Below are 23,533 nucleotides of genomic sequence, written 5' to 3'. Positions count from 1 at the left end.
CTCCATCTACCACCTGCTGCATAAATGATGGAGACCATGGATGGAAGTATAACTAGAAAGAAGGGCTTCCCTGGTGGCTCAGAGAGTAAAGAATCTGCCTGCAGTGTGGGAGACTGGGGTTCAATCCCTGGTTCAGAAAGATCCCCTGGAGAAGGGCATGGCTACCCACTCCAGTATTTTTGCCTGGAGAATTTCATGGACAGAGAGAAGCCTTGCGGGCTGCAGTCCATGGGGTCACAAAGGGTTGGACATGACTGAGTGACTAACACCAGCATTAGCCCTGTAAACAGCAGGGGAAGCATATCAATTTTGTAAACCCAGCAGGGTATTGTGGGCATACTATTGAGCAAGTACAGTGCTATGTGTGTACAGTAAATGCATCTATGGTAAATGAGTGAAAAATACCTGAGTAGTTTGTTCATGCCTCTCCAATATGGCCCAATTTTTTTCCCCATTCAGATCCATTCCTGGACCCTATATCTAATTAAACACAGTTCCACAGGAAGAAACTAAGTACAATCATTTTCTTTCTTCCGGAACATCAGTGGGTCACAACTTAAATGCCATCTTAGAGCAGGTGAGTTCTGTAAGAGCTTTGTCTGTGACTCTTGAATTGATAAATGATTATCTCACATATTATCTTTAATTAGAGATTTTCAAGTTTAAGAGCTTTATGTTTTTATCATTTTGACATATCTAAAAGCATGTATACTTTATACTCATATATTCTACCTTAAAATACACTCAATATATAAAGAAAACCCAAGAGAATTAGCTGAAAAGCTTTTCATAAATGATATACATGGACAAATACCTACAAAATATTTTAAAGACCAAGCAGTAATACTCTAACATTTTTTTTTAAAAATTATTTTATTGAAGTACAGTTGACTTACAATATGTTAACCTCTAGTGTATAGCAAAGTGACTCATTCTTTTTCATATTCTTTTCCATAAATAGTTTATCACAGGATATTGGATCTAGTTTCCTGTGCTATTCAGTAGGATCTTATTGTTTGTCCACTCTATTATATATACCAGTTTGCCTAATATTTTTTGAAAAATACAAATCTATGAAATAAGGTATATGTTTGAATAGTTAAAGGGGCCAAAAAAAATCCATCCATATACACACACAAATTAAAAACAAATCAAGAAATACAAAGGGCCAATAACAATATTAAAAAATTAATGTCAAGAATCATCAGCAAAACAAATTAAAATAAGACACTCTTGACATAATGTTGGCTAAATATTTGACAGCACTGAAGTCCAAAGGTGTGGCAAACTCAGCACTTTCATGCATCACTATTAGAAGAATATGTTATGACTGGCACATAGGAACCTATCTGTTTTTATATAGAGAGCCCTAATTCTATCACTGTTCTTCCACTACAGATGTGTCTCTTTCTTTTGACAGTGTGGGCTTTGAAGTTAGATAGATTTGTGTTTAAATCTTGGCTTTAAACTTAGTATTTTGGGGACATTGGGAAAATTAAATTCTCTGTAACTTAGTTTTCTTATAAATAAAATGAAACCATTAACATCTTCCTCGTGGGGATTTCGGGAATCTGTCATTCCCTGCTGCTCAGTATTCTTACCCAAAGTCATCGAATAGAACTCTTAACTACTTCACATACCTTTCCACCTTACTCCCTTGACCTCCCTTGCTCTTCTGCACACTCTACCCACAGACTGGTCATATTAATTCCACCTGGGGTTCTTTCCCTGCCCTTCCCCCATCCTCAACATTTCTGCGGAGTCCCTTTCTCTGTGTCTAGCCTGAAAGACATTGATTATGCCTTCTCTCACCTATCTGTGGAACCCCTTTCCTTCTTTTTTCAAAAAGGCCTCCCAGACAGCTATTCAAAACACTTCAGTCACCTATGTGTTTAAGCTTAAAAGTGCCATAAACGTTTTCTACTTCCTGTTCACCTTTGCGGATATTGGGGTGTAGATTAAATGTTCAAGTTCGCATAAAAAAGAGATCCGCTGGCAATTAGGTTGACCTAAAAAATGGAAAAGTAATTTATCTAAGGGATGGATTCCAAATATAGATAAGTTGCTAACAATTACATTAAAATTTATTAAGAGAGGACTTCCCTGGTGGTACAGTGGTTAAGAATCCATCTGCCAATACAGGGGATGTGGGCTTGACCTGTGGTCCAGCAAGATCCCACCTGTCGCTATGGACCACCTAAATCTGTGTGTGCAACTGCTGAAGCCTGTGCACCTTGGAGCCTGTGCTCCATAAGGGAGAGAAGCCCCTGCTCGCTGCAACTAGAGAAAGCCTGAGTGCAGTGGTGAAGAGCCAGCACAGCCAAAAATAAATAAATAAAACATTTACTAATAATCCACAAATCTAGACTGATATTAAATAAAGGGAAAAAATCCTGGACAAAACTCATCCTTAAAGTAGAATGCCAGCTAGTAAATACAGAAATCTGAAAAATCACCATTTTGAACCCAGAGTAATAATAACTAATTCAGGGAAGAATCATCAATAGATACATTAAAACTGCTGAATAAAGGTCTGATGAAGGCAGAATATTTACAAATTTCAAAGTCTCTCCCCACAGATTACCTATTAATTACAAAAGGGAAAAAGATCTCTACATGGAGAAATCTGGTGGACAGCACCTTGACCAAGTGATCAACGTACCAGTAAAGAGAGAAACTGATATCACATGCTCCCCGATGTGGGGCCTTGAAAAGGAAATATGGTCACCTGTGTAGTATTCCTGCCCCAAATGCATAACCTAACTTGGGTTATGGGGAAGCATCAGACAAACCTAAACTGAGAAAAATTCTATAAACAGTGGGGTTGTGCTTTTCAAAACAGATCAATATCAAGAAAGGCAAAGATTAAGGACCTGTTTCATAGTAAAGGAGACTAAAGCAACACGACAATTCAGTGAGATACATAATATTGGACTGGCTCCTGGACAAAAAATTTATAAAGAACATTATTGCACTGTGCATAGAAGATAAGATTATCTCAGTGTTAAGTTTCCTGAATTCAGTAATTAAATTGTAGTTTTTTTAAGTCCTTGTTCTCAGGAGATATATGCTGAAGTGTTAAGAGGTAAACAGTCACCATGTCTGCAACTTACTCTGAAACTGTTCATCAAAAGAAAAAGTATCTTTATGTATTTTGATAGACAGCAATAAAACAAATTGGCAAATTTATTAGCATTGTAAAAATGTTAGGTAAAACTGTGAAGAGTGTATGGGAGTATTGCAACTTTTCTGTTCTTCTAAAAATTAAAATTTTTGTTAAGTTTTTAATAAAAAATTTTACTAAAGAAGTTTTTTTTTAAAAAGAAGAATAAAATGTATAGCCTTTCTGAGGACAACATAGTAATATTCATTTGAAATCCTTTAAGCTGTTCATTTTGTAACTTTTGAACTAGTAATTTTGTTTCTAGGGCTTTTTACCAATTAAATAATAAAATTTAAACGTGCAAGGGTATTTTTTACTGTTATATTTTTCATGAGTGAAATCAGAAGCAATTTGTATGTTCTCTATGTTCAACAATAGGATAATATTTAAATAAATAATATCAAATTTCTATAATGGAATAGCAAGCAAGCATCAAAACAATGTTTTTGAAAAAATAATAAGAACATGGCACAAGTTCAGATGGAAAGAGAGAGATACAAAACTGTATTTACAGCATGACACATACTTAAGTATATTGTAATAATTCCATATCTTAATTTCATTACAATAACCTAAAAATGTTTTATTTGATTATGAAAATCCTAAATCAGTGGTCGACACACTTTCTTAAAAGGCCACATTGTAAATAGTTTAGGCTTTGTGGGATTTAATTTGTATTTGATCACAGGCTAAGAGGGAAAATAGCAAAGGTACAATAGAGGTTTTCATACTTTTATACAACCATTTAAATTACAACCATTTAAAGTTGTAAAAACCATTTTTAGCTTGTAGGCCATGTGAAATAACAGGCAGTTTACTACAATTTTCCATTCCTATCCATTAGTAACTAACTTGGTAAGCTCTCAAGTTGCTTTCTGGTTTAAAATGTCCTATTCAGTAGGTGGGAATATTAATACCTGCGCGATGCACTTCGTAGGACTGTGCCAAGAATCTGATGTGTAGGGAAGCTTTTGGCAAATGTAAACTCTAATACACACACTTTTGTGTGTGTGTGTGTGTGTGTGTAGAAGAATTTTCTCTCTTCTGGAGTTTCTTTTCCTTTTTTCTGCCTACCTAAATCCTGCCAGTACTTTAAGGTTAAACCCTTTCCCAAAAAGCCACCTCCACTCCTGAAGCTCTAACAATCTCTTTTTTTCTTCAAAGGATGTGCATGCCATTTAGATTTCTGTAGGTGTGTGTGATTTTTTTTTCTCAAATTAGATGACAAGTACCTTGAGGGAAGGACTTGTCTTGGATGTTGTTTTCTATCCCTCACTACAAATAGCTCATCGTAATTATTTTGAATTTATTATATATTTAAAACATATCAGTTAAATGAAATGACAGGAACTGTACTATTGCATCTGTTTCAGCATACTCAGCTTTGTGATTCCACAAATGCAGTCTTTTATTTGAAATTTTAAAAATTGTAACAACAAATAGATACAAGAACATCATTTAACTTTCCAGAGAGCAAAACTGCCTCCAGTAACTCACAGCTACCACCTTGCCCTCCTACTTCACTGAAAACTAAAAAGTAGTAATTGTGATAATACCTGGAATCCAGGGAGTCCATGGACTTCTTTTAATTATATGGAGTTGATTGTCTATATTTAGCTATTCTAAACTAGTATCATTTACAGATATAAAATCTCCATTTTCACAAGATGAAATCACTGAAGCACCATTAAAAAGAAGCTGCAAAACATCAAACAGTAATTAATAATGTGCATGAGACGCTTCACACTGCACACATTCCAAACCAACACCTCTTCTATGTTTCTTTTTTTTTTTTTATATATTTATTTATTTATTTGACTGCATGAGGTCTTAGTTACAGCACATGGGATCTTGTTCCCTGACCAGGGTTTGAACCCGGGCCCCCTGCATTGGAAGCACAGAGTCTTAGCCACTGAACCACCAGGGAAGTCCCCTATGTTTCTTATTTCATTACTAGACATTAGTAGACAGACTTCTGCTTCCTGACTATGCTAAAGCCTTTGATTGTGTGGATCACAACAAACTGTGGACAATTCTTAAAGAGATGGGAGTACCAGACCACCTTACCTGCCTCCTGAGAAACTTGTATGTGGTCAAGAAGCAACAGTTAGAACCGGACATGGAACAATGGACTGGTTCAAAATTGGGAAAGGAGTATGTCAAGGCTGTATATTGTCACCCTGCTTACTTAATTTATATGCAGAGTACATCATGCGAAATGCTGGGCTGGATGAAGCACAAGTTGGAATCAAGATTGCCTGGAAATATCAATAACCTCAGATATGCAGATGACACCACCCTTATGGCAGAAAGCGAAGAAGAACTAAAGAGCCTCTTGATGAAAGTGAAAGAGAGTGAAAAAGCTGGCTTAAAACTCAGTATTCAAAAAACTAACATCATGACACCTGGTCCCATCACTTCATGGCAAATAGGTGAGGAAACAATGGAAACAGTGACAGACTTTTCTTGGGCTCCAAAATCACTGTAGATGTTGACTGCAGCCATGAAATTAAAAGATGCTTGCTCTTGGAAGAAAAGTTATGACAAACCTAGACAGCATATTAAAAAGACCTTTGCTGGCAAAGGTCTGTCTAATCAAAGCTATGGTTTTTACAGTAGTCATGTATGGATGTGAGAGTTGGACTATAAAGAAAGCTGAGCACTGAAGAATTGATGCTTTTGAACTCTGATGTTGGAGAAGACTTGAAGAGTCCCTTGGACTACAAGGAGATCCAACCAGTCCATCATAAAGGAAATCAGTCCTGAATATTCATTAGAAGGACTGATGCTGAAGCTTCTATACTTTGGCCACCTGATGCAAAGAGCTGACTCATTGGAAAAGACCCTGATGCTGGGGAAGGTTGAAGGCAGGAGGAGAAGGGGACGACAGAGGATGAGATGGTTGGATGGCATCACTGACTCAATGGACATGAGTTTGAGCAAGCTCTGGGAGTTGGTGATGAACAGGGAAGCCTGGTGTGCTGCAGTCCATGGGGTCGCAGAGAATTGGAAATGACTGAGTGACTGAACTGAACTGAAAATTCATATGTTGAAGCCCTAATTCCCAATGAGACAGTATTTGAAGATGGGGTCTTTGGGTAATAAACATTAGATGAGGTCATGAAGGTGGGACCATCCTGATAGGATTGGTGCCCTTATAAAAAGAGACACCAGAACATTGCAGTCCCCCTATCCTCTCACACCCCCTTTAAGAATGTAGCACAAAGGCAACGATCTGCAAGCCAGAAAGAGAGCTCTCACTGGAACACAACACTGCTGACACCCTGATCTTGAACTTCCCAGCTTCTAAAACTGTGAGAAATACATTTCATCATTTTCTTGTACTGAGTCTATTTTGCTATAGCAGCCTGAGCAGAGTATTCACATTCTGTGTTATAAGGCCAGGGAGCAGTGGTTCTGGATATATGCTTTCTGGAGGTGAGAAGGGTTTGAAATAAAACAAAAAGAATATATTTCTAGAAACTCTAAGAGACGGTAAAATTGAAAGAGCTATATCATTAGGAGTTCAAGAAACCAAATGGAATGACTTTTTTTTTTTTTGGAATGACTTTTTAAAAGCTATGCCCAAGAAATAGAAGGCTTTCCCTAACTCCTAGAGAAAGAAGCAAGTGACCGAGGCCCCAAAGATAGTATCAAGGAATAGCAAAGTGGCTGAAATCAGGAATAGTTCAGCTTCACAGTTTGGGAGTCCAAAGAGACAGGGTGGTGGTCCCACCACCATTGCAAGTGGAAACTAGGAGAGAAAAGCAGAGGAATGGTGTAAGCGGCCAGAGCAAAGAGACAGCAGAGACAAGGGCAGCTGCTGGACTCTGCAGACAGACGGACACGTCACTGGGTCTTCTTTGAGAGACACAAACTACAGAAGGGTGGGAGTGCAGCCACTTGGCTAGTGGGAATTACAAATCTGGCAGATTCAGGGGCAGTCAGTTAAAGTAAACTTCCCCAGGAGACACGAGCTAGCAGAATGTTGGGGACATTAAGATTTTACTTCATGGGGAAGACCCGCTGGAAAAGGAAAAGTCTACCCACTTCAGTATTCTTGGGCTTCCCCTGTGGTTCAGCTGGTAAAGAATCCACCTGCAATGCGGGAGACCTGGGTTTGATCCCTGGCTTGGGAAGATCCCCTGGAGAAGGATCCAGGGGATCCTTCTGCTCCAGTATTCTGGCCTGGAGAGTTCCATGGACTGTATAGTCCATGGGGTCACAAGGAGTCAGACACGGCTGAGCCACTTTCACTTTCACCAGTCAGTGTCTGAATAAAAACATCAGGTTTGTAGAGGAGGCATTCCTCTGTGATAAGAAATGTTAGTTTACCAAGAAGATACAAAAAAAGGAAGTTTAAATCTAAATGCACAGCTATGTCATTTTATAAAGGGGCAAAGAACCCTGTGCACCTTTATATCCTGCAAGGCCTCAACCACGCATCCATGTGTTTATGAACAATTATGTTGCTTCTATATCTTGGCTATAGTAAATGACAGTGCTGTGAACACTGAAGTGCATATATCTTTCTGAATTAGTGTTTTCATTTTTTCTGGATGTATATTCAGGAGTGGAATTGCTGGATCATATGATAGCTCTAGTTTTAGGTTTTGGGGAACCTCCATACTGTTTTCAAAAGTGGCTGCGCAGTTTACTTTCCCAACCGTGTATGAGGGTTCCCTTTTCTCCACATCCTCACCAACATTTGTTATTTATGGTCTTTTGATGATAGCCATTCTGACAAGTGTGAGATATATCTCATTGTGGTTTTGATTTGCATTTCTCTAATAATTAGTGTGCTGAACTCCTTTTCATGTACCCATTGGCCTTCTGAGCCACCAGGGAAACCCCATTAAATTTACCTAGTAGTAAATATTTACTTAACTACCAGTGCTCTTTATTTGTTTCTGTTGATTCACATTACTCTTTATTGTCTTTTCATTTAGCTCAAAGAACTCTTTTATTATTTCTTGTAAAGTAATAATTTCTAATTTTGCCTTCATTTTTGAAGGATAGTTTTTACTGGATTTAGAATTTTTGGTTGAGTTTTGTGTGTGTCATTACTTTGAATGTGTCACCCTACTAACTTCTGGCCTTCAGAGTTTTTGGTGCAAAATCAGCTCTGATGCTCATTTAAACTTAAGGAACATCATTTATAGATCATGAGTTTCTCTCTTGTTGGCTTCAAGCATTTCTCTTTGTCCTAGTCTTTAAAGAACTGAATGATGATTTATCCAGATATGGATCTGTTTGAGTTTATACTTACTGGAATTTATTGAGTTTCTTGGATGTATAGATTAATATTTTTCATCACATTTTAGAAATTATGGGACATTAGTTCTTCAAATATACTTTCTGTTCCTTTCCTTCTGTAACCCCCATTATGTGCATATTGATCTGCTTTAAGATTCCCCTCAGATTTCTCAGGCTCTGTTCATTTTCCTTCATTCTCTTTTCACTGTTTTCCTCAGACTAGATACTATTAGTTAACCTATCTTCATATTCATTGATCCTTTCTTCTGCCTGGTCAAATATGCTGTTAATTTTGCATTTCAATTATTATACTTATCTATTGCATAGTTTCTATTTGGTTTCTTTTTATACTTCCCTTGGTATTTTCTAATTGATATGAATATTTTCTATTGATATACACATTGTCATCAGACTGTTCCCTTAATTCTTTAGGCATGGTCTTTGAGTATATTTAAAATGGCTGATTTAAAGTCTTTGTCTAGGAAACCCAATGGCTGAGATTCCTCCAGAACAGTTTTTACTAGTTGATTTAATTCCCTTTGTATGGGAATTACTTTTTTGTTTCTTTACATGTCACATAATTTTGGTTAACAACTGGACATTTAAAATAATATAATAAGGCAACTTTAAAATTCAGATTCTCCCCCTCCCCAGAGTCTGTTGTTGTTGCTATTTATAATTCTTGTTGGTGTTTGTTGTTTAGTGACTTCTATGAAATAATTTTTTAAATTCTGTATTCTTTATCATTTGCAGCTGCTGAAATCTCTGCTCAGTTAGTTTAGTGGTTAGCCTATGACCTCACAGAATGTTTCCCAAACGTCTGGAGCTGTTACATTCTCCAGGGGACTCCCTGTGTGTGTTGAAGCATGCCTTCAATATTCAGTCAGGTAGGTAACTCTGCCTTAGCTTTTACTTCATATTTTCACAGAGCCTCAAGGTCTGTATTATGGGCCTTCTCAGGTATTTTTTGGGTATTAACATAGCTTTGCACATGTACATCTCTTTCATTTTGAGCTTTTTGGTTAGTGTATTATTTGTGTCAGCTGTTCTCCACTGCCTCAAGCAGCTGTACTGTAAAAATATTTACCAAATGCTCTCTCAGGAGATGCTTTTGGTACCCAAGTTTGAATGAGGCCAAATAAAAACAAAACTTTTGATTGAGGTCTTACAGGGAATCACTGGATAGGTGAAATAATGACAATTCTTTGGTAATAAACTCATGTCTGCTCTTTCTAGTATCAGGAATGTGGACTGTTATTTTCCAGGTGATCACTAGACTGGGGATGGGGAATTAGACTTGGGTAGGTTAAAAAACACTACAAAGCTCACTGTTCCTATAGAGATTCAGCTGTTTTGTTTTGTATAAATGTGTCCAGGGTTGCTTCAAGTTAGAGTTCTGAAAAAGTTGATTCTGACAGTTGTTGCCAGTTTTTTTCCTTGCCTTGATGGAGGGGCACATTTGAAGGTCTTTACTCTGTCATTTTCACTTGTACATCTTGGAAACTCAAGTTATGAAAATCTTCAAATGTGGAACAAACTATTTCCCTCAAAATGCCAGATAATAAGATGTTACTAGCATGAGATGGCATTTTGAAAGCACATCTACATGCTGATAACTCCATGAATGTTAACTGATGTTTTACCCCCAAAAGTCTCATAATCAAGTAAGTTGTATAACCCTAGGTTGGGCAATATTTAGTAAATATCCTCACTGTAGAACATCTCAGGGATATACAAGTCATTTATCATAAATCTCTATGCAGAAGATAATGTGCTACATTTTTTGAATGTGCTTAAAAATAAAGTATTTTCCCCACAGGTGCTTTGTGGGACTAGAGTTCCAAAGAAGAATTAAAACACACTGTCTGAGATGTTATTCCTGTCCTCTAAGATTCTGTAGTCTAGATTTGTATCATTTACTATCACAGGCAGGCTTTCCAGGTGGCTCAGTGATAAAGAACTGCCTGCTAAAGCAGGAGCTGCAGGAGACACATTTTCGATCCCTGGGTCGGGAACATCCCCTGGGAGAGGAAATGGCAACCACTCCAAAATTCTTGCCAGGATAATCCCATGGACAGAAGGATCCTGGTGAGTACAGTCCATAGGGTCGCAAAGAGTTAGATGCGATAGAGTGACTGAGCATGCAATATCACAGGCATTAGCCATATGTGGCTCTTAATCACTTAAAATGTGGCTGGTCTGAATTAAAATGTGCTGTAAGTATAAAATACTGGATTTTAAAGACAGAATAAAAGTATTATAATTGATTATGTGCTTATATAATATTTTGAATATATTTACTTTAAATAAAATTAATATTAAATTATTTTACCTATTTATACTTTTTTAATGCATCTACTAGAAAATTAAAAATTATACATGTGAATTGGTTTCTAAATCTGTTGGAAAGCATCTAGACCCTTCCTAGAAATGTCATTATCTGAAACCAGTTTATAAACCTTTATCTAACTTATATGTAGAGTACATCATGAGAAATGCTGGGCCGGAAGAAGCACAAGCTGGAATCAAGATTGCTGGGAGAAATATCAATAATCTCAGATATGCAGATGACACCACCCTTATGGCAGAAAGTGAAGAAGGACTAAACAGCCTCTTGATGAAAGTGAAAGAGGAGAGTGAAAAAGTTGGCTTAAAGCTCAACATTCAGAAAACTAAGATCATGGCATCTGGTCCTATCTGGCAAATAGATGGGGAAACAGTGGAAACAGTGTCAGACTTTATTTTTGGGGGGCTCCAAAATCACTGCAGATGGTGACTGCAGCCATGAAATTAAAAGACACTTACTCCTTGGAAGGAAAGTTATGACCAACCTAGACAGCATAATAAAAAACAGAGACATTACTTTGTCAACAAAGGTTCATCTAGTCAAGGCTATGGTTTTTCCAGTGATCACGTATGAATGGATGTGAAAGTTGGACTATAAAGAAAGCTGAGTGCAGAAGAATTGATGCTTTTGAACTGTGGTGCTGGAGAAGACTCTTGAGAGTCCCTTGGACTGCAAGGAGATCCAACCAGTCCATCCTGAAGGAGATCAGTCCTGGGTGTTCATTGGAAGGACTGATGTTGAAGCTGAAACTCCAATACTTTGGCCACCTGATGCGAAGAGCTGACTCATTAGAAAAGACCCTGATGCTGGGAAAGATTGAGGGCAGGAGGAGAAGGGGACGACAGAGGGTGAGATGGTTGGATGGCATCACCGATTCACTGGACATGGGTTTGGGTGGACTCCAGGAGTTGGTGATGGACAGGGAGGCCTGGCGTGCTGGAGTTCGTGGGGTCACAGAGTCAGACACAACTGAGTGATCAAACTGAGCTTGTTTATCAGTCTGGGAAGTTACAGGTTTATTTTAGCTGTTAAAGTTAGATATAGATAGTATAAAAGGAAAATAGTGAGTCATTATATTTCCTTAATACTGAGATTTCTTTTTAAAGAATCTTGATAGTTAATGTGGCCAAAACATAATAAAAGTACTTGAAAAGGAAAGTCTGGCTACTGTATCACTCCCATCTGGAGCACTTCTAAACATTAAATGGGTTAATTATAATTGATTATACATTCCTGTTTGAACAAGGGTTCTGGCTAATAAACATTATTTACAAGAATGGCATGCACCCTGACAATGACAACTCCCCAGTTGCTTATTACATTATACATTTGACTTTACTTAACATTTTAGTGGAGGTAGTCCCATGCCCAAGCATAAGTGAGAATCTTCCTCTTACGGGTAAATGTAGGGCCCTTTGAAATGACTGAAGCAGCCTCACTGGAAGAGTGGTCTGTTATTTCCAATACCATGGGGAAGGGAGATTATGATTTGAGAGTTTAGAAGGAAGTGCTGACTTTGGGGGAAAAGTCAATGTTGGTTCAGGAACCGGGAGTTGACAGGTGTCAGAAGCAGCTGGAATCAATCGGCCAGTACCCTGTGAGGTACCTGTGTAGGGGAACTGGGATCCCAGTCTTGGGACATGCTGCAGTGAACTGAGGTACTGAGAACTCAAAGAACCCAGCTGGCTTCACTGGAGTTCTAGTTCCAGAAGCATCACTGCACCAGGGGCCCCTGGAATCTACTGAACCACGAAGGATGAGTCTTCAGCATCTCCCCTTGTGGCAGCGGGAAGCAAAGACAGTGGTGGACTCAAGAGCTTCTAGTTTCTTCACTTGGGTGAAGATGGATGGACCCTCCCTCCTTTTTCGACTATAAGCCTCTAGGGCCCCTGTATAATTTAGCGAAGAGGCAGACCAAAGAGAAAGAAAATAGATTTCCTATAAATGAGGCAGGAATTGCTTAAATGAACAATTACTTAGAAAAGTAAATAAGTACTACCATGTTTTAATTCCTCATTTGTATAGTAGTTCATACCAGGCTATATACAATATGTCATTTGTATATATCCTTCTTGGCAAACAACTTTCCCCTCAGTTGATTGGATAAATCTCCATTCATATTTTCATTCAGCATCTATAGCTTCCTTTTGGCCTACGGTATCATAATTGACATTATACAGTGATAAACTGAAATGGATAAACTCATGATTCATGTTCTTAAACCAGGTAAAAAAGGATAATATGCAAAATTCCTACCTTCTTTTGCTTATCCCTATAGAACTTAGATCCAGATACTTGAGCTGGTGACAGCTTCTTGCCAATGCATGGATGCCTGCATTGGTTACCTGTTGGCGTTCACTCACATCAAGATAACTAGACTTTAATTTAAAATGATTTAGTAGGGACTTTCCACAAATAGGCACACTCACTTTCTCATCTCTTAGCTAGCAGGACAAGAGTTGGTGTGTGTCTATGTGGAGAAACATTAGCTTCATATTTAACTAACTAGCTGAGAGGAAAGGCCATGTCTATAGAATTTGCTGCTATAAAGAAGACACAGATGCTTCAAATCACATGGTACATTGCCCCAAGCCTCAGTTTCCTAAATGAGAAAAGGCTCTGTCTTCTATGCTCCTCACATCTACTTGGTTAAGTACCATGAGCTCTGAGCAACTAACAAGTTTAGCCTTATCTAGATTTTCATAGAATGTTCTGATCAGAAGAGTTATTTTAAAAAGGTGTTAGAGATAATATAAGCTATATTTCCATGACCAGAGTTCAAATAAAGCTCAAGTATTAAAAAAAAAAAAAGCTCAAGTATTTTTGCTGCTTTGTTTAAATAATTTAAGTATCAAAATCAAGAAATAGCATAAAGACTGTTCTAAATGAAAAACTATTTGAGAAATCATTGTCAACTTTTTGCAAGGGCAAAAATAGCTTCAGCTTTCAGAATAGAGAAGAACTTGTACATAAACATTTACACAGATACAATAATAATAATAACAACCATATTATTAACTTTGAATTGTTGCTGTTATTTATATTATTATTCCCCTTTCTTCTTCCATTTCTAAAATCACCTTGTGGAGTCAGTTTATAATCCTTCAAACATCACCTCCTTGGTCTTCTCTTATTTCTAGAAACCACCACAACCTACCTGCCTTGCTTCTCCAGGGAAGCAAATATCCATCTCTGAAAGCCTCTGCTTGGCTTGGCTGGGAGCCGTGGGTAAGAGCTTGTAACAAGCTGCACCGCTGGTAGCAGGAATAACATTGCTTGCCTTTTACTCCTTTTCCCTTCTTCTAAAGGAAAGAGGACACTCTTGGGAAGTGGAAAATTCACTAGATGAGTTCAGATGCTGGAGTCAAAAGTGCTGACTTTGTGTCCCTGTTCTATGATGCTTCCATGACATTCAACCTGACTCTCTTAGAACACAAATTTTCATAAAATCAGGATACCCCTAACTATGTATGTTGCATATTAAAGATGAAAATAGTTTTCTTATTTAGGAAAAAATAGCATGGGATGTGCAGCCAGATGACTTGAGGGGGAAGCCTACACTGCCACTTACTGATTAGGCAAATTTGGACATGTTACTTAATTCCTTTGAGCCCCATTTTCCCTTGGGGGAACAAAATGGGGACAACTGCTTAACACTTAGAGAGTTATAACTGTGAATAAATACATTTCTCTGTGAAAGTGCTAATCAAATAGAAGGCAACGTTATTTGATAGGCAGCATATTGATGGATTTCCCAGTTGCTTTTCTATCCCCTATGTTTTGAGGAGTGGTGGTGGTCACTGTTTTCTGCAGTCTTTGATGCTACTGCTGGTGTCTTTGCCTTTCCAAAGTGCTCTTCCGTGAGAGAGACACTTGTTTGCCGTGAGTGTTGTCTGGGTAGTAGTACTCTATGGTGGGGAGAGTACTTGTTAATCAGAGGACTGGGATCCAATTCCAGCTCTGCCATTGCCCATCTGTGTGAGCTTGGGAAAGTCATGGCATCTCTCTGGGTCCTGATAACATCCTCATTATTTAAGCAAGTGTTTGGATTAGGGGACATTTAAGGATTTTTTCAGCTCAGAAATTCTATCATTAATTTAGACATTATATGACAAGTTATTGATACTTTCTTTTAGGTGCCTCACCTATAACATGGCCTTTTTTTTTTAATGGGACATTCATGCTGGAGCCCTGAGCTACCATGTAAGAAGTTTCACTATCCTGAGATCTCCCATGTTGTGAGGAAGTCTAAGCCATAAGGAAAGGCCACGTGTAGGTTCTTCAGTTGATATTATCAGCTGAGTCCAGAGTTCAAGTCATCCCTGTCCAGATGCCAGACGTGAGTTAAGGAGCCTCCAGATGATTCCAGACCCAGTCACTAAGTCACCATGGCCTGGTACTTCCCTGGTGGTTCAGTGGTTGGGCATCTGCTTGCCAATGCAGGGGACACAAGTTTGAGGCCTGGTCTGGGAACTGGGATCCCACATGCCTTGGTAGCAACAGCTACTGAAACCTATGTGCCCTAGAGTCTGTGTTCTGGAACTAGAGAAGCCACCACAATGAGAAGCCCATTCACCACAACTAGAGAGTGGCCCCCACTCAATGCAACTGGAGAAAACCCATGCACAGCAACAAGGACCCAGTACAGCCAAAAATAATAGGTGAATAAATGAATAAATATTAAGTCAACTCAGCCTTCAAGTCTTCCCAGCTGAGGCCATAGACATGGTGGAAGAGAGACAAGCTATCTTTCCTATGCACTGTCCAAATTAAAAAAACCACAGAATCTAATGAAATGGTTATTCCACACTACTGAATTCCAGCATGGCTTTTTATGTAGCAACAGCAACTGAAACAGACTCTAACAATACCATATTGCATAAAGATACAAATTTTTACCCATTGTCTTTTGCGGCTCTGTTATTTGGGATTAAAAGCTCTGTAATTTGGGGGCAAAGTGTCATGAAATGGGAATTAATTAAGCAAATAATGCTGTGGCTCAGACCCTTTCATGCCTCATCTTTCTCTGGCGAAGGCTCGTGGGTAAGTGGGCTTCTGTCATGCAGTGCATTTCCTCTGTGACTACTCTGTCTTCCCTTACCTCTTCCCACTGTCCCAGCTCTTGCTTATGTTTGATGGTAAAAGAAAGAAGCGGTAGAGTTCAGAGTTCAGAATCCTTACAGTTCTGTTTTTGAAATCATATCCTAAATTGGCTCTTCAAAAAAATCTTTGGTCAAAAAAATCTCATACATCCCCAAATCATGCATCCATTCCTTTCCTTTTGACTCTATTCCAGTCAGTGATGATGGGTCAAGTCACTCCAGAGAATGATGCTGGCTTCTCTGCCAAGACACAAAAATGTATCAGGTGGAATCCTGGCTTCCAGTCCATTCATCCATTGACTAGAGTGTATGACTTAAATAAAGAAAAATAACAAAACCAAAGCCAAAGCCCTAAAGATTTATGTAACCACTTTTCTGGGGTCTGGTTAGGATCCCACAGAGAAGGAAGTACCTGAGAGTTCGCAGATAGGCCCTGATTGCCACCAAGCTCCGGTCTGTTACCTGAGAGCAGGAGCTGAGGACCACACTGTCCAATTTAGGACACCATGTGACAATGAGATGGACAATCTGATCCCTCACCTACAGGAGAAAACAGACAGGATTTATTTTCAAGCACATGTGTCTCTTCACAGAGAAGATGGGGCAATGAATGGAGAGTGTTAGAGATTAAAATGTTCATTTTTTCTCAGCTGTGTTATAATCACCATCACAATCATATTAATAGTTTTCATTGGAGGACTGCCCGAGGTATGTTGGATTCTGAGCAAGGGATTTTATATGTGTTGGCTCTAAATCTTTCAATAGTCCAACAAAATAGATATTGTTATCCCCACTTTACAAATAAGGAAATTATGGGTCTGGGAATTAAACGTCTTGCTAAAGCTACCCCTGTGTAAAAAACAAAGCTGAAAATAAAATCTGGAGCTGGTGGTTCCAAAGCCTATGCTTTATCCAAAGCATTTTCAGTTTAGAAATTAACTGTGATCTGATGCAAGCACCAAGGTTCTTTATTAGTAAAATCAGCAAGTAAGAGAGACCTTGAAAAAACGATGATATAGAATGAAATTAGCTGTAAGATTCTAAAATGAATGAAAAGTTTAGGCTTCATACGTTGAGTTTTAATGAAACGAGTTATGAAATGCTAAGAAATTAATGTGTTATTAAGGATCAAAATGTACCAAACTGGAACCTGATAAATGTTGGAAAATCAAATCTAATCTATGGCTAACTCCAAGATTTTATATGATTTTTCTACATATTTTAAGCATTGCTCATTAGGTTTTTACTTTTGACCATCATGTTAATGACTACATAGTACTCTATTAACATAAAGATTTTATTTCCCTAATATCATCATTATATAAAAAATCACTAATAAGCACCTAATTGTAATTAGGATGGTGCTAGGCACTGAACACAGACCCAAGCTATAAAAAGAATGAAATCTTGTCATTTGTGACAACATGAATGGTCCTAGAGGGTATATGCTAAGTAAAATAAGTCAGAGAAAGACAAATATTGTATGATTTCACTTATATGTGGAATCTAATATAACAAAACAGGAACAGAGTTATAGATACAGAGAAAAAAAGAGCTGGTTGCCAGAGGTGGGAGGAAGAGAGAATTAGCTGAGGGAGATTAAGAGATACAAACTCCCAACTGCAAAATAAATGAATCACAGGTATAAAATGTGCAGTGGGAGGGAATATATAATTTTTTTTTTAAAGTAAAACTTACAGAGTAGGCAAATTAAGAAGTAGCTATTCATTTCACAGTAATTCTAGGCAAAGTTCTTAAATATAACAAGTTCTTACTGTGCATTCAAAATGAGGATTCTCAAAAATTCAATTGGCACATAATTTACTGTGATACAGCCTTCAGAGCCTGGTTTCAACCCAATCATTAAGTTAACAAAAATTTACAGAGCGCTGACTGTGTGCTGGGAATTGTGCTTTGCTTCATGATCAACACTGAAAGCCCCAGTGACCTTTTGGGGCTAGGCTCCAAATCTGTGCTCTCGCACATCTGTTTTAGTGCCAGAATCCACAGAATCCCCATCTGAATATCAAGGAGAGTCATGGACATGCTTATCCCATACTGTGTCTAGATTAACAAAGGGAACTCAAATATGATAGTAATACAGCATTATTACACTCAAATAATTTAAACAATAGGCCCTGTCCTTGTATGGTACCCATCATCTTATTTAGGATATTGAGTAATCCAGCACGGCTCACATAATACTCATTTAGGAACTCTTCATGGATTAAAAGTGAATGCCTAGAAACTGAGTAAGATTAAGCTACTGTTGTGTGAGTTTGCTGTTTTGAGTGAAAAGAGACTAAGAATGAAAGCTTATTTATTTCCAGAAGTTTGAGTTTGTGAAAGACTTTCCCAAACATATCTAAATACATCATCAAGCAAGCTAAGAGCAGACTGTCATCCCTTAAAAAGAATTTCTTTCAAAGACATGACATTTTGATTTAAAAAAAGGAGAAATATAGTATTGTTCTTCTCTTGTTAATTCATTCAGGGTTTAAGGCAAGAACACTTCAGAACCCAAGATGATTCTAGTAAAAAGAGAAAGCTGAGAACTTAAAAATTTTAATGCAACTGCTGAAGTTAGAATATTTTTTCATTGGCTTCCAATCAACCAGTATAAAACAGAATGATGATAATCTGTTTTCAGCCAGAAGTACTGTCCAATCCAAGTTCACAGAATTTCAGTCAACATTTAGTTTGTGAAAAGCAGCCTGTCCCATTGTCACATCACCGTTTGGCTAATCATATCTGAGGGGGAGGATGGATTCCCTTTTCCTTCCACATAGACTGAAGCCAAGTGAATATAGTGGGGAAAAACCAGCAAACCTGGGTCCAGAGCTACTAGCTTCATGACTAGCATTTTTCTTTCACCTCCCAGAACCTCGACGACTCTACCTGTAAACTGGGGACAATGCTTCTTCTCACAGAGGTAGTGGGAAGCTGGTGAAATAATGTGTGTAGCAAGTGCCTTATATATTCCTGAAACATGGAAGGGGCTCTGTAAATAATAGGTATTATCATTATCTCTTATTTAATAGTTCTGTTGAATTATTGTAAATACTAGCTCAGTTAGAAGAATGGCAGAAGATTCAGTTAACCTTGTCAACTTTTAGATCTGCCACCTCCATATTCCATAACCAAATAGCAATGTTTCCTCAGTGAAACAGTTTCAAATGTTTCTTCTTTTGAGTAGAAGAAATGGTCCACTGTCCAAACCCTTTCTATCATACTGGTACTCTGTGATTCTGTCCCCGGTAAAATGTACATTTCAGAGCATTATTTCATGATGAGGTGGGAAAGACATGGAAGCATTATTTAGTTTTATGTTGTGAAAACTTAGGCAGGTGGAAACCAAGGAAAATGTCAGTCTGAGTCCAAGAAGTCTCATCACTTTGAGGCCAGCAACATTAAGGGCAGTCACCTCTTGTAAGTTCTCCAGGCTCCTGACCAGACAGTCCACATAGACCTTGGGGACTCTCCCAATATTCAGGATCTGAAGGTGTGGACACTGTGAGGCCAGGGAGCCCACACTCCTGGTAGTAAGAGCAAGGCAGTCAAATAGTTCTATTTTGTGGAGACTATGGAAGGAAAATAAAAGTAAAATATTAGACTGTACTCCCTGATTCACTGCATCTGAGAAGATTCCCGAAGTCACCTGAGTGACATTTTTACTTTTTCATGGTGGAAAGTCTGCATTTTAATGTTATATTTGAGAAGTGAACATATAGTGCTGATAATATGAAATGAACTGGTAAACCTGATCAACAGATGAACAAAATTCACTAAGCGTGGTACCCTCCGCAAATCCAAGCCATGTTGATTTGCCTTATATATGGTAGTTGTGTTCTAGGAAGCTGCTCAAACACTGGATTAGCAAATCCTCAATCATTGCCCCTAAGGAAATACAGGGTTAGATTCCTGTGAGCTTCTGGTCATAATGTTTTTGTCAACTGATTAATACATAACCTTGTTTTAAATGGCAACCCACTCCAGTACTCTTGCCTGGAAAATCCCATGGATGGAGGATCATGGTAGGCTACAGTCCATGGGATCACAAAGAGTCGGACACGACTGAGCAACTTCACTTCACTTGTTTATTTATTTTTTTTTTCTGGAGTAAATACATTTATTGATACCCATTTTATATAGTTCAATGAAATAACCTATAAATATAAAAGCGTTTTCTTTTGGATATCACCATGGTCCATGTAAGTACTCAACAGTCAGAGTCGCCTGCAGGAAGCACGCCAAGTCACACAGTGGGGTTTACAGGCCTGAACACACACTTCATACAACAGTGGCACTTATGTACTCAAGTGGTCCAGTGGCTTTGGAATACATAACAACTGGGCATGTGGAGTAAAAGTAATGTGTAAGTTTAAGTCAATGAAAAGGGTATCAACCTTCAACAAAAAAGACAATTATAATCAACATCCTAGGTGAAGAAAGTACCACAGCTGACACTTGGTGTCGGAACACCGGAGACGAAGTATGTTTAACAACACATGTCATGGTGTCATATGCTCTCTTCAACCCCCAGTGGACAGTCCACCAGTGCCTTTGGGTCATTCAGGGTCAATAAAACAGCAATTCTTAAAAGAATCTCAACAGCTTAGAATAAAAGGTATGTGGGGACTGGTATCAAGTTTAAAGAAAAATGAGCTTAATATTTCAATGACACGATGAGTTTTTCTCCTAAGAGGAGGAAGAGATTGTGGGGAAAACAACTTTTTTAATTCCCTTTTTTTTAAAACAGTGATCAGAATCATTTATCAAATGTGAGGGAAGGAACCCAGGTATCTGGTATCCAAAACACAGGTGCAAAATTTTCTTCTGTCTCAAAGTTTGCTCCTCAACACTTCAGAGGGAACGAACGCAGCAGCCACTGTTGGAGACTTGCTCTAGACTTGATGCAGCACAAAATTTTCTCATTTCTTCAGAAACCAATACAGGAATGTCCTTTTTTGCTGTAGTCAGACCATGTGTCTTCTGAGTTAGCAAGCAAATGCATTTAGAAGGTCTGAGGTGTGCAAGGTCCAAAATTGAAATCTGAGAGGCAGTGTTAGAACTTAAGCGAGGCAGGATTTTTAGAGACTACTCAAATGAAAATCTAAGTGAAGCATATAAAAATTCAGTTCTTTCTATTATTTTCAACTGGTATTTGATGGCAACATTCCCTGGTAAGGACAGGTTAAGGGCTGTTATCTCCAGGTCCAAGACATCCCAACTACTTAAAGTAGGGCCCCCAAGAGGAGAAAGACACACACTTCTGTGGTCTCTGGAATTCTTTTTTGCTTTTTTTTTTTTTTTTTAAGAAATAGTAGCTTCAGTTGCACACCACTGGCTGAAGGGGTTTTCATCCAAATGAGAAACTCTACCCCTTGTCTCTAGAGGGACAGGTACCAGGTTCCCATTAGCGGCAACTCCCATGTCCTGTCGCACGTGGCATCTGACCCTGGAGTGAAGAATAAGCTGGCACAGAGCCCCGATCGCTGGCGTCCAGGCTAGATGGCATTTCGTGGCGTGCCGTTGTGTGTCAACGCTTTCAGGCTGGGGGCACTGGTCTGGTGACTACAGCTCCTGTGAGAAGTCACACCCACCTCAAAAACCTCATGAATGGCTTTTCGGAAACAATGGAAGTTATAGTCTATTAAACCTTTTCTTTCAAAACTTTCTTCCCTAAGGATGCAAACCAGTGCCAAAAATTTAGTCACCTCCTTTAAATACAGGACAGTTGTGTTATTCAGCTTGATGATGGCCATGGACTCTTTGTCATAAGCACTTCCACTTCCATCTTCCTTCAACCCATATATACAAGACACATCAATTACAACATCAATCATGTCACAGCAAAGTTCATATGACTGCATATCCACAGGAGAACTGTCTGTTGCAATGTAGATTTTGCTGACAACATCAAAGAGAAAAGCTTTTTCAATACCTGAATTTGATATAAAGATATTTAATAGATTTTCCAAGGTTGGTAGCTGTGGGATAAGTTTCTGCACCACCTTACTAAAGGCTTCAAATATTGAATGGTCATAGATACTAGTCAAATAAAAGCTAAGGTGAAGTTTTTCTAGCCCAGCATCTGCAAGGTCATCATTGGCCCTTTGATGAATGTCCCTCTGTGTTTCTATTTTGTGATCATCAGACAGACCATCAACTTTGTGAATAAAAACCTCAAAATTCATGTCTGGGTTAACTTTGTAGGCTTTAGAAACAGTAATGTGAAGTCTTGTTAAAGCCTCCATGTAGTCATCCTGTGCATCAATGACATATATCAACGCTCCTGTTCCCCTGAAGATCATCTCATAGTCAAAAGGTGGGTCAAAAAAGTCCATTTGCCCAGGAAAAACCCATATTTGGAAATTCACAAAGGAGCTATTAGAAATGTCATCTTTGTAAATCTTGTTGGTACTTTCCAAAAAGAGGGTCTCATTGGGTGACATTTTATGAAACACCACCTTCTGGATGGAGGACTTGCCGCTGCGCCGGAGGCCCATGAGCAGGATCCTCGGCTTGGAGCTGTCAGCGCCCCCCGGGCCACAGCCTCCTCCGGCCCCCGCCCCAACCCCGCCGCCCGCGGCTGCCGGCTGCCGCCTCCTCTTCCTCCTCCTCCACGCCGTAGCCGAAATCCTTTGGGAAGGAATCCGCCGCGCCCTAACTGCCGGCGAGGGGCGTCTCCTCCGCTCCGTACTGCAGGAACATGGTGCTGGCGCCGCCGCCTCCCGTGCCCTGACAGGCCAGGCCAGGCCAAGCCAGGCCGCCGCCTCCCCAGTCCGCCGCCGCCGCCGCTGTCACTTCACTTGTTTAAAAACACCTCATTTAATGTATGTTATTGATTCATTAACACTGAACTCATGACCAACAGGACTATAACTCATACTTGAACAAAGCTAGTTTGACATGTGTATTTACTCTCCAAGGCACATCATAGACCTCTTACCCTTAGGAATACTAAACAGCTCTTCAGTACTATATTTGGGGGCCATTTTAATAACAAGTCACTAATAAAAAGCACAAACATGGGGAAAACATGGCACTAAATGGACCATGAAAAGGATACCTCCATACAGTAGAACTAAAACAAGAGGGTAGAACCTCACCCTATTGGATCTCAGCTGAGAACATGCACTTTGGGCAACTCAATTTTTCACCACTATGTAAATGTCCATAAATGACCAGGAAGGCACTACATTATTGATTTGGGGGATACAAATAAATTTTAGCAAGTTGGTAAATTCTCAAACATGGAATCTATGAATAATGAGGATCTATTGAATACAATGGGGCTTCCCAGGTGGCGCTAGTGGTAAAGAACCTGCTTGCCAAAGCAGGAAACAGAAGAGACGTGGGTTGGATCCCTGGGTCAGAAGATCCCCTGGAGAAGGGCATGGCAACCCACCCCTGTATTCTTGCCTGGAGAATACCCATGGACAGAGGGGTCTGGGGTCTATAGTCCACAGGGTTGCATAGTGTCAGACCCAACTGAAGCGACTTAGCACGCATGCACACATGCACACTGAATACAATATCAACACATTAAACTCAGCAATAGTATATATGGTCAAGGCAGCTTACGGTAGAAATAGCATTACCTTAGTTTGTGCTGCTGCTGCTAAGTCGCTTCAGTCGTGTCCAACTCTGTGCAACCCCATA

General features: G+C 39.0%; 1 protein-coding gene and 1 non-coding gene across 2 annotated transcripts; both read right to left on the bottom strand.

Annotated features, from left to right (window-relative positions):
• Positions 1 to 5,017: 5,017 nt before the first annotated feature.
• Positions 5,018 to 5,090, bottom strand: TRNAG-UCC. Its single transcript has one exon. It is a non-coding gene; the product is annotated as a tRNA-Gly (tRNA).
• Positions 5,091 to 19,983: 14,893 nt separating this feature from the next.
• Positions 19,984 to 22,582, bottom strand: LOC122673001 (ras-related GTP-binding protein C-like). Its single transcript, XM_043870525.1, is given in 2 exon segments — positions 19,984 to 22,470; positions 22,472 to 22,582. Coding segments are annotated over 2 exon segments (1,206 nt in total). The 3' UTR covers positions 19,984 to 21,375.
• Between the last annotated feature and the right edge of the window lie 951 nt (positions 22,583 to 23,533).

The sequence above is a fragment of the Cervus elaphus genome, chromosome 16, assembly GCF_910594005.1.
Source record: "Cervus elaphus chromosome 16, mCerEla1.1, whole genome shotgun sequence".
NCBI classification, from domain to species: domain Eukaryota; kingdom Metazoa; phylum Chordata; class Mammalia; order Artiodactyla; family Cervidae; genus Cervus; species Cervus elaphus.
Note: the sequence above shows the minus strand (reverse complement) of the source record. Positions and strands in the feature narration are given on the sequence as shown.